Source organism: Schistosoma haematobium, chromosome 1 (assembly GCF_000699445.3).
Source record: "Schistosoma haematobium chromosome 1, whole genome shotgun sequence".
Lineage (NCBI taxonomy): Eukaryota > Metazoa > Platyhelminthes > Trematoda > Strigeidida > Schistosomatidae > Schistosoma > Schistosoma haematobium.
The window spans coordinates 51,179,407-51,193,476 of NC_067196.1; the positions used below are offsets into that span (position 1 = coordinate 51,179,407).

Here is a 14,070-nt window from a genome sequence, read left to right on the forward strand (position 1 = left end):
ACACTAAATAGTTCATTTTCAAATAGTCAGTGTTAGTGGATAAGTTGAGAAGAGTATTGAATTTTCATGTGTAAAGTTTCTATATACATTACCATTCTCTTTCCTTATTAACTTACTGTTTGCTTTGGAATATATTTGTGTTTCTATCTAAGTTATGATTTGATTTAGCAACCTGTCGAGTGATGTATCCAAGCATACTAGGCTGAAGAAGACGTAATGCTCTTAGTTAATTTTTGTACAGTGGAAGTTCCAACACAATAAATTACATTAAATGAATTGACAATGTAGAAAAATATCTGATATAATAATGGCCCCATTAATCATGAGGACTTTATCCAGGAAGTCTGCATTGACTTATATGAATCAGGCCAACAACCAATGAAATAATGGGATAGTGTCATTTCTTGACCTGGTCACTGCTCCTTCTTTCGTACCCAGAGTCAGTATCACATCTCACGTCTCAACATATGTTTACCTCCAACCAGCATTCTCCAACCCACTCTGTTCTGGGCCTTTCTTTCTAGTTCTATCCAATTGTTGTTCATTCTTCTCATGTCTGTTGCCATTTCTCGGCGTAATGTGTTCTTTGGTCTTCCTTTCCTCCTTTGGCCCTGAGGATTTCAAATGAGGGCTTGCCTTGTGATGCAATTGGGTGCTTTCCTCAATGTGTGTCCTTCCATTTCCAGCGCTTCTTCCTGCTTTCTTCCTCCACTGGGATCTGGTTTGTTCACTCCTACAGTAGGTTGTTGCTGAAAATGAGTATATATATATATATATATATATATATATATATATATATATATATAGTATTACATTTACAGTACTATAAACTATAGAATAAAATACAGATTTATCAAATAAACATAATTATTGAAGTACCACTGCATAACTAGAAATATCCTCCACACAAACAACCGTAGATCACATGTACAAAGATGTACAGAGGGAACCATTGTTCAGTACATTCATCCCTTGGTAGAGGACAAAATGTCACGTCAGCGTTACATTTAATGTTAGTTTACGATCAACTGAATAATCCCTGCATCACTTCAGTAATAATGTCAGAAACCAACTCAGCAGGATTGATGCAGTTTTTTAAATAAATAAAATGATGTATGAACGTAAATATTCCTCGGTTTATCTTGAAACTAGGTTATGGGGGGAGGTGATGACTGTGTATTCTTAATTATACTGGCTTAAGAACACTATTCGTAGTTAGAATGCAATAAATTTTCATACACTCTAAACCCCAACTTCCGACTCAATTTTATAAACCAAGTTTGTAACGTAACAGTCACTGCATAGTGTAGGTATCCTGTTTCAATGTCTACAACATTAATTTATTCTATGTTGTTAAGAGACTATGACGTAATAAACAATCACTTGTCTGTCTTTTATTCGTAATCCAATTAGCTTATCTAAATTTTTACCGATTCTGATTTATTTTATAGTAGATATACAAAAAATAGTTTAATATCACCTCTTAGTTATCATGTTTTAAGATATTTACATAAGCTAATGATAAAACTCCTATATAAAATTTATGTTTTCTTATTTCTTCCAAATGAAAATCCAAGAGTTTAAAATCTGTAGATCGGTACCTACTTCATGAAAGATAAATGGTCGTCAACTATCATTTACATATGATGATAAAAGTATTATTTCTTGTTTATATTGGATTTATTTAACTAAAACATTTATGACTAAATGGAAATATTGAGGCAATCTGCACAGGGTGTATATATGCCCAAAGAGATTGATCAACTACAGTCCATAACATTATACAACTGATAGGCACAAACACTTATAAATTAAATTCATACTCATTTTACAAGCTATTGTTTTTATCTAGACTTAGTAATTCAAGGATTAATCGACTTCGATTTGAAACATATATTACATTAGGTTTACAATATGCTGTTGAACACGAAAAAACAATAACTTTCTATCATATTTACTTAAAATTTAATCATCAAAATTGACTAAGGAATTAGGGAGACAATCAACTTTTGTAATGATTCTTATAATATTTATTTATTTGTTTAAAAAATATTGATTAGAAAATACATCAACCACTTGGTAAACCTGATGTTCAATTCAACATTAGAGAGGTAAAGGTTAGCGAAGCAAACGGTGAACAAACATCAAGAAAGAATGTGCTCAAAGTTAGTAAAAATTACAATGATATAATTTTGTTTTTACACTTTGGTTTCGTTGATCATGAAACAATTATATATATATATATATATATATATATATATATATATATATATTCAGTGACTGATTGATTCTTCGTAACATTCTATTTCAATAAAAAACTGATTTGATATAGTATGCGGTTACTTAAGGGATGTAACTTGCAAGGATTATTCTATTTGAAAATGTGAAAAACTATGAAAGAATAAGATAGGATGCATTCAGTTTAATTTTATTCTAAAGTAAAATGTATGCCTTTCTCAAACAATTAAAAGATTTTATCGAAATGACTTGGTTGTTAAAGTGAATGGGGTTTAGACAGATCTGCTGTATGACATGAGAATCAGATCATAATTATTGATTTGTTTATCTCTGTTTTATGTTTTCCACATACTTCTCAATCGAATGTAGAAGGTTAATCTCTGACTCTCTTCAGACCATAAGTGTTTTTAAAAAAATCAACTAGATTGTGATTGTGAAACAGATAAATGACATCTTAACGTATTCTTTTTTATTCTCTTCTATTCTCTCTAACTTACCTCTCATACTACATTGTAATGACTGTCAGGATAATTCTCTTTATCTGGAGCCATGATTGAATAGTTTTTGAGAATTTAAATTTTAGTCATTAGCTCCCAAGTTTAACAAACACTATTTGGTTCAGTTTACCACGTGGTGCCAAAAGTGTTCAAGTAACAAATGTTTCTAGGAGTCAGTTGCGAATATTTTTGTTTTACTACTCACCTATATTAACCTTTTACTGTCCTTAATATCCACTGAATCAGTTTGAATATCATCTCTTGTTTGTCACCTTCCTTGAAGTATACTGAAGTAACTCTCAGGTTATCATTTAGTTTTGAATAAGCATTTTAAAATTATTTACATTGGTAGTTTGTGTAGATTCGTACAATTTTTTCAACAGTAATGAAAATCAGTTTGGTATTTGCTCGTTACTTATCAGGAGTGATCAAAAACTATTTTTATGCAAAATGTAACTTTTTACATTTGGGTATGGTGTTTGCACTTATTTTGACAAACATAAGTAGTATGTGACACCAATCGGAAGTTGAATGCCTTTCAAAAGAAGGTTGAGGAGATTGAACTGAAGAAAACTGAAAGGAAAACATGAAGGGATTGAGAAATAGAAGAATCATGAAGGATGTAAAGGACTATTAATGGAAGATTTGTAGTTGAGATGTTTAATGTATGGTTTAAACATTTTATGAAAGAGCTCTGTAATTTTGCATTAAACAATAAATTAGTTGTCCCCGAGTTCTCGTTCATTATACGAGTACGACGTCATTCGGTCATTAGGTCAAAATTTATTGGTCACTATATTCAATCTAATTGATTATTCGAACTTTCTTTGTAGTCTACTGACTGATTTTGTTCACATAAACGCTACTTATGTTAACAACTCGTATCAATCGGACTACTGGTAAAAGGAATAAAATCTTTTAATTGTGTAGATCTCTTGTATTTACTTAAACTAACCCATACGTTGATCTAAATCAGAACTTGAGCAAAGATTATGTTGCGAAACAATAACTTTGTACTGATCTTTTTGAATAGTGGATAGTTTTGATAAAATTTGCCCGTGTCCACTGACAAATCCATGTTAATATTCACTAATTGAAGACAAACAATGAGGCAGATTTTATCTAGAGACAGTTTATTTTTATTTGTACATTTATTTAAATAAGAATAAATATTCACTCATTAGCAGAACACGATCTGATTGACTTAATAAACATGGATCTACCATCCTGTCACTTAATTACATAAACTCGTGTAATCGTTTACTTATTCTGACATGACTCAGAAAAAGATGAACACATTATACATTGCCAGTCCAGGAGATTGGATCGATGGGCAGAACACTTTAGGGATCAGTTCAACTGGCGCTCAGCCACACTTTGGTTTCCCACGATCTCCAGTCAACCTGAACGGCAAGTTAATGTAAGTCCTCCGACTCTTTACGAAGTTGAAAAAGCTATCGGACATATGAAGCGAGGGAGAGCAGCAGGCCCTGACAGGTTTACCCCTGAGATTTTTAAGGATGGTGGCCCAGTATTAGCAGTGAGATTAACTGAGGTCTTAGGTAAAATCTGGGAACTGGACGTAATCCCATCTGACTGGTCTCAATCACTGACTGTGCCAGTCTATAAGAAAGGAAAAAGGTCCTCTTGTAACAATCACAGAGGAGTCAGTTTGACTAATATAGTGTCTAAAATATTGGCTTCAATAATACTTCGACCCCTAACTAGAGCTCGTGAAAAACAGACTAGAGAAAACCAGGCTAGTTTCCGACCTAGATGTGGCTGTATAGACCAGATATTCACACTACGTCAGGTTCTAGAACACAGACACACATTCAGACGCCCCACAATAGTTGTATTTCTCAACCTTAAGGCGGCATTTGACTCTGTTGATCGTAAGGTTCAATGGCAGTGTTTGTCACTGAAAGGAGTACCAAAGAAGTTTATTAACTTTATAAAGGCTCTCTACTCGAACACAACTGGTCGAGTGAGAGCTTATGGCGAACTGTCATCAGAATTGATTACCTCAAGTGGTGTTCGTCAGGGCTGTCCACTCTCTCCATTCTTGTTTAACTTTGTCGTCGACGTACTTTTAGACAACACTTTCCTCGTTTAGATTTCCAGGGGTTGAACTTCTACCGGGAGGTTCACTTGTTGACTTAGAATATTCAGATGACATAGTTTTATTTGGTGAAGACGCTGACAAAATGCAGAGTCTTCTGACCACTCTAAGCAACAATGCAAGCATGTCCGGGATGCGATTCTCTCCCTCGAAATGCAAAATGTTACTTCAGGATTGGGTTACATCGACACCCGAACTAGTGATAGGGAGTGAAGTAGTTGAGTGTGTCGACCGCCTCACTTATCTTGGAAGTCTCATCAGCCCTTGTGGTCTGGTGTGTGTTGAAATCTCAGCACGGATACAGAAGGCTCGACTAGCTTTTGCCAACTTGCGTCATTTATGGCGTAGGCGAGATATCCGTCTATCAACCAAAGGACGAGTTTACTGCGCAGAAGTTCGTTCCGTCCTACTTTATGGCAGTGAAACATGGCCGGTAAGAGTAGAGGATATTCGTAGGTTACTAGTATTTGATCATAGGTGTCTTCGAAATATTGGTCGTATATTCTGGGACTATCGAGTAACGCAGTTGTTAGGAAACGGGTATTAGGTAAGGATGGCAAATCGATTGATGACGTAGTGAAACTTCATCAGTTGAGATGGCTGGGACACGTGTTACGTATGCCCAACGACCGACTGCCTCGATGTGCGATGTTCAGTGGTATAGGAGTAGGTTGGAAGAAAGCTAGGGGCGGCCAGACCAAAACATGGCACAAGTCCATGAAGTCACTGACAAGTGGACTGAGCCATGTTGGTAGGTGTAGACTACCTGGTTGGGATTTGCGAGACGATAGAAACCGATGGTTAGAGACCTTGAATGACATGGCTCAAAATCGTTTGCAATGGCGCAGGTGCATCCACTCTTTGTGTTCTCCCAAATTCTAACCTTCTGAATTATTCATGTCCCTTGTTTTTTCTCAAATTTATTTCACTGAATTATACTCCTTGAATAGCATCTTCAAACCCTAATGTTTCCGATTACTGCTTATACTCTTGCTACCTCTACCACTACGGGATTTGAATCGATAACTGCATCTCTGTGCTAATGTGGTATGGCAACTCGAAGTGATGTACGTAAGTACGAAGTTCCATGTTGTTACTGACTGACTGGCATTATTTAGACTTATGTTAAATGTGAATTAATACTCATCTTTACTGAGTTTAATTTAGTTTCCATTCCTACTTTTTGATAACCTCAGATTGAATGTGAAACTGCTGGAAAGTTGAACGTTCATTTAGTACAAATCCCAGCCATCGATTATGAATCGTGGAAAGCTGCAATACGATATGCGAAGGATCTTTTGGTAGGATGACTTTTTTATGTAACACTGTCATGTTTATTTATCTATATTTTAATGAAAATAATTAAATTTACTGACATTTAAAGTTTTAGAATGTTAAACAGAGGTTTAGTCTCCATCATTAGTAATAAGGCTTTGAATCACCCAGTTGTTGATATTCTTCACTGAGTTTTTATCAGGGTGAACATTTTTCAAGAAGGATTGATCAAAATTGAGCTAAGAATGTTAGTAGGGTGAAGATGAAAAAGCTGATGAATTAATTCTCGTTAAACAAGGTAGCGGCTACCTGAACTCAGTCGGTCAGTAGATAACCTGTTACGCCTTTTGAGACCAAAAGTACTGGATTCGAATCCAGTGTAACCATCAATACCTAGATGCAAGTACATTCAGCTGGCCAGTACAAAACAAGCGTCCTAGGTTTCACTGCTAGTTACAATCCATCTGTTCTTAAAAGAACAAAGTGGTTTCATTGTTTTCCCACCCAATTCATATCGTTTTCGCTTAACTTTCATTAGGCTATACAACTTTGGTTGATAATTAAGAAGCACTATTGTATTCTTAGTGATGTTTTTCAACATATTTTCAATGGGCCTTTTTATCATTTAACTTCTGCTTAACATACTGATAATCATATTATGATGTCTCCTATTGTTCTACAATAATTTTCGATGATTTGGATAATTGAATTCACAGCATCGTTTGATGCTTATTTTAAATAATTTGTCATTTTTATGTGGACCTTGTACAAATAGATTGATGTGAGATGGAAATAAACTGAATGTTTTAGCAGGATCAAATCCTAACAATTTTATGCTTCATGATTATCCTGATTGGTCTCTTTTTTAACCAATCAATACTGATATGGCAATGTAGAATACCCTAGAAGTCCTAATATTTCTAATAATTCTGTATAAACTAAAGTGTTTTTAGTATTATATCCTTATTGTTTCGACTTATTGGAACTTACTCCGTTTCCACTTATTGGTATTCTGATTTGCATCGGGTCTAGGGAAGTGAAGTGGTCAAACGATATTCAACGAAGAGAAACTTAGTAAAATATCCTTAAAAATTATTTACACTTTGCACAAAGTTCGTTTTTGTTGCATTTATTTTTGTTTTATATTCAGGACTGAGTCTTAATCAGTTTTCTTTGGTAAATGTGGGTCGTGTGTCACTTCCTTCAATTTAACCATTTTATCATTTATTCTATGTATTGATCTGTTGATCAGAGCTTTGTTCAATGTTTTAATGTTATTTTTAAATCTGTTTTGGCATGTCGTAATGCTACAATCATTAATCTTACCGTTGAATAAATTTTCGAATCAAGCATTTAATGTTGGTCGCAGTATTTTTCCTGTGAACACTAGCATTATCCATCCAACCCTGTCCTGGGCAATCCTTTCCAGCTCCTTCCAGTTGTTATTCATCCTTTTCATATCTGCTTCTATTTCCCGACGTAATGTGTTCTTTGACCTTCCTCTTTTCTGCTTGCCTTCAGGATTCCAAGTTAGGGCTTGCCTCATGATGCAGTTTGATGATTTGCGTAATGTATGTCCTATCCATTTCCATCGTCTTTTCCTAATTTCCTCTTCAGCTGGAAGCTGGTTTGTTCTCTCCCAGAGGAGGCTGTTGCTGATGGTATCCGGCCAATGGATGTTGAGTATCTTGTGTAGATAACCATTTATAAATACTTGTACCTTCTTGATGATGGTTGTTGTAGTTCTCCAAGTTTCAGCTCCATACAGTAGAACTGCCTTGACGCTCGTATTGAAGATTGTGACTTTGATATTGGCTTGTAGGCAGTTGTTTTAAGTTCCATATGTTCCTCAATTGTGGGAATGCGGCCATTGCTTTGCCAATCCTCGTCTTTACGTCTGCATCTGAACCTCCTTGTTCATCGACGATGCTTGCCAGGTGTGTGAAGGATTCTACATTTTCCAGAGTTTCGCCATCAAGAGTGATTGGATTGCTGTTCTCCGCTTTGAATTTGAGGACCTTAGTTTTCCCCTTGTGTGTGTTGAAGCCTACTGATGTAGAGACTGCTGCTACACTGTCTGTCTTTATCTGCCTTTGTTCATGTGCATGCTATAGGAGGGCTAGGTCATCTGTGAAGTCCAAATCGTGTAATTGGTTCTGAGCTGTCCATTGTATTCCGTGTTTTCCCTCCGATGTTGAGGTCTTCATAATCCGGTCGACCACCAGCAGAAAGAGAAAGGGAGAGAGTAGACAGTCTTGTCTGACTTCCGGTCCTTACTTGGAATGCATCTGTCAGCTGTCCTCCATGCACGGCTTTGTACTGTAGTCCGTCGTATGAGTTCCGGATAATGTTGAAAATCTTCTCAGGAACCCCGTAGTATCGAAGAAGTTTCCATAACGTCCTCCTATCTACACTGTCAAATGCCTTTTCATAATCGATGAAGTTGATGTACAGAGACGAGTTCCACTCAACTGATTGTTCGACGATGATTTGGTCTGTTCACGATTGGTCCTTACGGAATCCAGCCTGTTGATCTCGAATTGGGCGTCTAGTGAATCTTTCATCCGGTTCAGCAACACTCTGTTAAAGACTTCCCCTGGTACTGACAGTAGTGTAATGCCTCTGTAGTTTTCACATTTGCTCAGGTTTCCTTTCTTTGGAATCTTGATGAGGTGTCCTTCTTTCCAGTCCATCGGCACTTGTTCCTCCTCACAAACCTTCGTGAATAGGAGGTAAAGCATGTTTGTAGTTACTTCGATGTCTGACTTCAATGCTTCAGCTGGTATATTGTCGGATCCAGCTGCTTTTCCGCTCTTGATTTGTCTGATGACCATTCTGATTTCTTCCGTCGTTGGTGGATTGACATCTATAGGAAGATCTGTGTGTGCTGCTTCGATGTCCAATGGATTAATTGGAGCCGGCCTATTCAGGAGTTCCTCGAAGTGCTCTACCCATCTGTTCCGTTGTTGTTGAATTTCGGTGATTGGCCTGCCTTCTTTGTCTTTCACTGGTCTCTCTGGTTTACTATATTTCCCTGCTAGTTTCTTCGTTGTATCGTGAAGCTGTTTCATATTTCCTTCTCTTGCAGCTTTTTCCGCCGTCACTGCTAGTTCTCCCACGTATTTCTTCTTGTCGGCTCTAATGCTTTTCTTCACTTGCTTGTTCACTTCTACGTGTTCAGCTTGTGCTTGAACTTTCTCTGCTCGTGTTCGCCTATTGTTAATTGCTGTCTTCTTGTTCTTCCTTTCTTTGATCCGGTCCAGTGTTTCTATAGAGATCCATTCCTTATGATGATGCTTCTTGAGGCCCAGAACCTTTTGACACGTTGAAGTTAATGCTTCTTTGATACCTTCCCAGTTGTCCCCCATAGTAGTTTCTCCTTCTTTCAGTAGATCCTGTAAGGCTTGGAATCTGTTGTTGAGAGCTATCTTGAATTCATTGAGTTTGTCAGTATCTCGAAGGAAGGCTGTATTGAACCTTTGTAGTGCTGTCTGTCCAGTTGTCCAGTTCTTTTTTAGCTTCAGTTTTAAATTGGCCACAACTAGGTGGTGATCTGAGTCTATATCAGCTCCTCTCCTGGTTCTCACATCTTCCATTGTCCTTTGGAATTTTTTTTGATGCAAGTATGATCTATCTGGTGCTCTGTGGTATGGTCCAGTGAGATCAATGTAGGTTTGTGTATACGTTTGTGTGGAAATATTGTGCCGCCTATGATCAATTTTTTGAATTCATACAGATTTGCAAATCTTTCCCCATTTTCGTTTCTCACTCCCAGTCCATGTCGTCCCATGATGTCTTCATATCTGGTGTTGTCTATTCCAACTTTAGCGTTTTGATCTCCCATCAGAATGGTGAGGTCCTTTCTTGGGTGTTTCGCTGTGTTTTATTGCAATTGATCTTTAATGTCGTTGTTATTATCATTGGTGGGTACATAACATTGGATAATATTCATTGTGATCCCTTCCTTCTTTGTTCTGAATGATGCTTTGATGATTCTGGATCCGTGAGATTTCTATCCTACAAGTGCATTTCGTGCTACTTTGGACAGCATTAGAGCAACTCCCTGAGTGTGTGGAGCATTTTCCTATTTGTGGCCGGAGTATAGTAGCATCTCTCTCGTATTTAGCCTTTGTTGTCCAACTTGGGTCCAATGGGTTTCGCTGATTCCCAGTACTGCCAAGTTGTATCTCCTCATTTCCGTTGCTATTTGACTAGTCTTCCCGGTCTCCTACATTGTCCGTACGTTCCATGTACCTATAGAAATTTTTGCTCTGGTTGTTAGAAGGGGGATCGGCCTCATGGCTTCCGAAGGAACTCGGCTTTCACCATGAAGCGTCATAATCCTTCTAAATGAAGACCTTCTAACTCCCAGGGCAGAGTTCAAATGGTTTGAATTATTTTTACTGGTTAGCGTCTTTTAGCGAGTTAGTTTTCTACGGGATGGTTTCGCTAGCCCCATGCCCAACCTTCCTCCTTTACCCGGGCTTGGGACCGACAGTAACTCTAGAAGAGCTATAGGCGGAGTTAATCGTTAATGTGCTTATTTTAAACTGAACGTTTTGAGTGGTTGAAGCTAAAATTATGTCTTTGTAGAAAAAAATCTATAATACTGAACTATCTTACTGCGTTGTAACCAGATAATCATACACACTCACTACTTCAATGTTAATCAACTACCCTTTGTGTTTTTGTAATAGTTGAAACATACTAAAACCACCTTTGAAATGTATTTTATGCAAAGGCCATTATTTGCTTAAAATCCATCGAAAAAAACACGTCACTTATGTATTCGAGCATTTAGAAGTACATCTTAATTATCAGGTATTAGATTAAATAAAGAAAAATACTTGTATGTATCAATATACCTTTATAAGTTTCTATTTCACGTAAAACATACAACTAAAAAAATATGTAATTAGTTATTTAGTAAGAATTGGTTTACTTGCCATAAACTAAATAACAGGAAATACAATTTTTGTGATATTATTTATTCTGAATTAGTATAATATACATATTTACAATTATTCCCAGAAATTCTAAGCAACTGAAAAAAACACCCCATATTACTCTTATCTAATCCTTGTCTTCTTGAAAGAAAAAAATATTTACAAAAGTCGATTCACTTATACGTTTCAATAGTCTAATTGGTCATATATCTAAATTAATACTCTTATTATTAGTATACCTTTCATAAGGTTGTAGAACTTGGAAATAACTGGCAAACAAATAAAATTACTCTTTGATTTCTATAGTAACAAAAATCTGGGATTTTAAGTTTCATCATTTAATTTTGTTCAATTTTTTTTAGTATCCCATAGATTACAAGAATTTCGAAATTGATTAATAAGTCAATTTTCCAAAAGGGATTGATTTTAATAGAAGTAAAATGAAAGCTTGTAAAATATTTTATCTATAATAAAATGAACAGAATGACCATCCTTAAAAAAAATACAGCAATGAATATAAAGAAGTAAACTAGAAAAATGTTTTATTATCTTTTTAAGTAAGAATAAAATTAATTTATAAAACTAACTACTAACTGTCTCTTTTATCATTTATGCTACATTAATTAGAATGAAGATCATGGAGTCACGTTAGGACGTTCATTAACCAGATGTAAGTGATACGCGTATATAAATTACTTCTTTTGCTTATTGATTTCTACATTTTGTTTTTCAGAAATCCTCTATGAGTCCATGCTTACTTTTATCCGAATATCTATCTAATAAAAAGCTTAAATGGATAAGCACTGTGATGTGTGGTGTCAGAGACCCACTGACAGATTGTAGTCTTTAAAAGTGCTTTGGATATATCTTTTCCTCTTTTTAATTCAAACTGTTGCTTCGGAATTGATATAACTTAATACTTGGTGTTATCAATAATAATAAGTGAAGTAGTTAGCTCTGTCTACCGCTTAAGTTATCTTGGAAGTCTAATTAGCCTTTTTTCACCTGTGAATGGTGATATCTTGACATGAACACATAAAACCTTTCATCTCTGATAAACTATACCACTTTTGTTTTAAGCGAAGTTTTCATCTACCAAGCAAAAGGCGAGCATATCATTCAGGAATCAGTTTTATATTAGTTTATGAGTGCAACATATGACCACACGAAGTAAAAACAGATTTGAATTGTAAGTATTTTGTGATTAGCATCTTGAAAGCATTAATTTAATATAGCATAACAACTTCTTAGCTTATAGTATTGTTAGCTGTCAAAATATGAGGGATGATAACTAATTATACACCTTCAGACTCATGCAGTTAAAAATGTATTACATATACCTAATCACTGTCTATAAATGTTATAGAGTGTGATTTGGACATCAAATGGTGGGATGACCAGGACAAGAAATGTTACTAATCCGTGATGCCAATGGTTAGAAACTAGGCGATATATTATATAAAAATCCACGATATCATAGAGGCATTTATATAATCTCTTCCCCTAAATACCCAGTTTTGTACCATCTCTATTTCTTATCTTTTTTTTAACAATTTTGTGTTTCACGTTTTATATATCTTCTACATTCGTATCATTATTTTTACTTCTTTATTGGACGTCTAGTTGATTCCTTCAAGTTTCCCTTTTTGTTATAAAACATAAAATTGGACGAATACTCGTTTATCCCAAGTCTACATGTCGTTCACATTTGCTCGATGAGAAATGTTCAAGTGTTTGGTTTCGTCAGTCTATTTTTGACAGTAATTTTATAGTTACTTAGTTACCTAGAGGAAAAAATTATGTTTAGGAATTAAATGTTGTCGTTATCCAACAGTTTTCACTTATCCTTATTCTTGCTCAACTCTGTTACAAATATAGTTTCATTTATATCTTAAATCTCACCGGATAACTTAGACTATCCAAATTATATTATCATTTATGAAGAAGGCAGTTGGTAAAATAATCTTTTTTTAATCAAAAACCTAATTATCTCCTTATGGGAATTTTCACAAGAATTTTAAATTATTCTTAGTATAAATTATTTAATAGTAGTCAGATTATACTAAGTGAATGCTTCTATCTTATGAATCACGCATCCATGGATATGTTTTTTTCACAACCTCTCTTTGTATAATGGTACTAATATTGACATAGTAAATGCACAAATATTTTAAGAATTTATCAAATGACTTACTAATAGGTATATATATACATATATATCATACTAACTTATTGGCTGGATACACATGATATACTGTACTTTAAGTGCATATGCTATTTTCAGTACTCTCATCCACTTGGAATACACTTCTCTTGATATATGTTATTGAGTAATACTTAAATTATAAGCCTCTAATGGATAGACTTAAAGCAAAAACTAAAGGATTTTTATATCATCTTGAAAAATTAAGTAGGTAGATTTTGATTTATTCTTATTTTTACACATCAATAAAATATGTATTTCTGTTCATTTTGAGCGCTATTTACTGCTACCAAGTAATTTCCATTACTAACTAATATTAGCTAAAATAAGTATTGAAAATTACAAAACAGTGGATACAGATTTGATTCAGCTTTGGACATCTTATCAATAAGTATCGACGAAGCTAATTTATGTATCTGCATTCTAATATGTATTTATCTATAGGAATTTACGAGCTTACTGCAATACAAATAATCGAATTACGCTAAATTCATGTAAAGCGATAATTTAATCTTGCAGATTGTAAGACACTAATACAAATCCAATTAGCCAGCGAATTTACGTTATTCTACTGAATACTTTATTCCTATTCTCTAACTTGAAAGAGTTATCTACCGAAACGCTTCACAAAAATAGTCGTAACTGCAGCCTAATCTAACCATAAATTTGATAATTTTGTGAGTTCCTATAAACTGCTGTGGCTAGGTCATTATTTGTCTCCGTTTAACCACCACCTATATGTATGAGCTATAGTGACTTGCAAATGTCGTTTGGAAAAGAGTAAGGCAT

At 35.0% G+C, this 14,070-nt stretch overlaps 1 protein-coding gene across 2 annotated transcripts in view; it reads left to right on the forward strand.

Moving 5' to 3' along the window:
• ARHGAP27_1 (Rho GTPase-activating protein 27) overlaps positions 1-14,070 on the forward strand; it is a 56,156-nt gene that overhangs the window by 18,536 nt on the left and 23,550 nt on the right. For both annotated transcript variants that reach the window (XM_051209006.1, XM_051209007.1), the window contains 3 exons: positions 2,061-2,165; positions 6,054-6,158; positions 11,706-11,748. In XM_051209006.1, the coding sequence (XP_051074420.1) occupies positions 2,061-2,165; positions 6,054-6,158; positions 11,706-11,748 (253 nt within the window). The remainder of the gene's footprint in view (positions 1-2,060; positions 2,166-6,053; positions 6,159-11,705; positions 11,749-14,070) is intronic.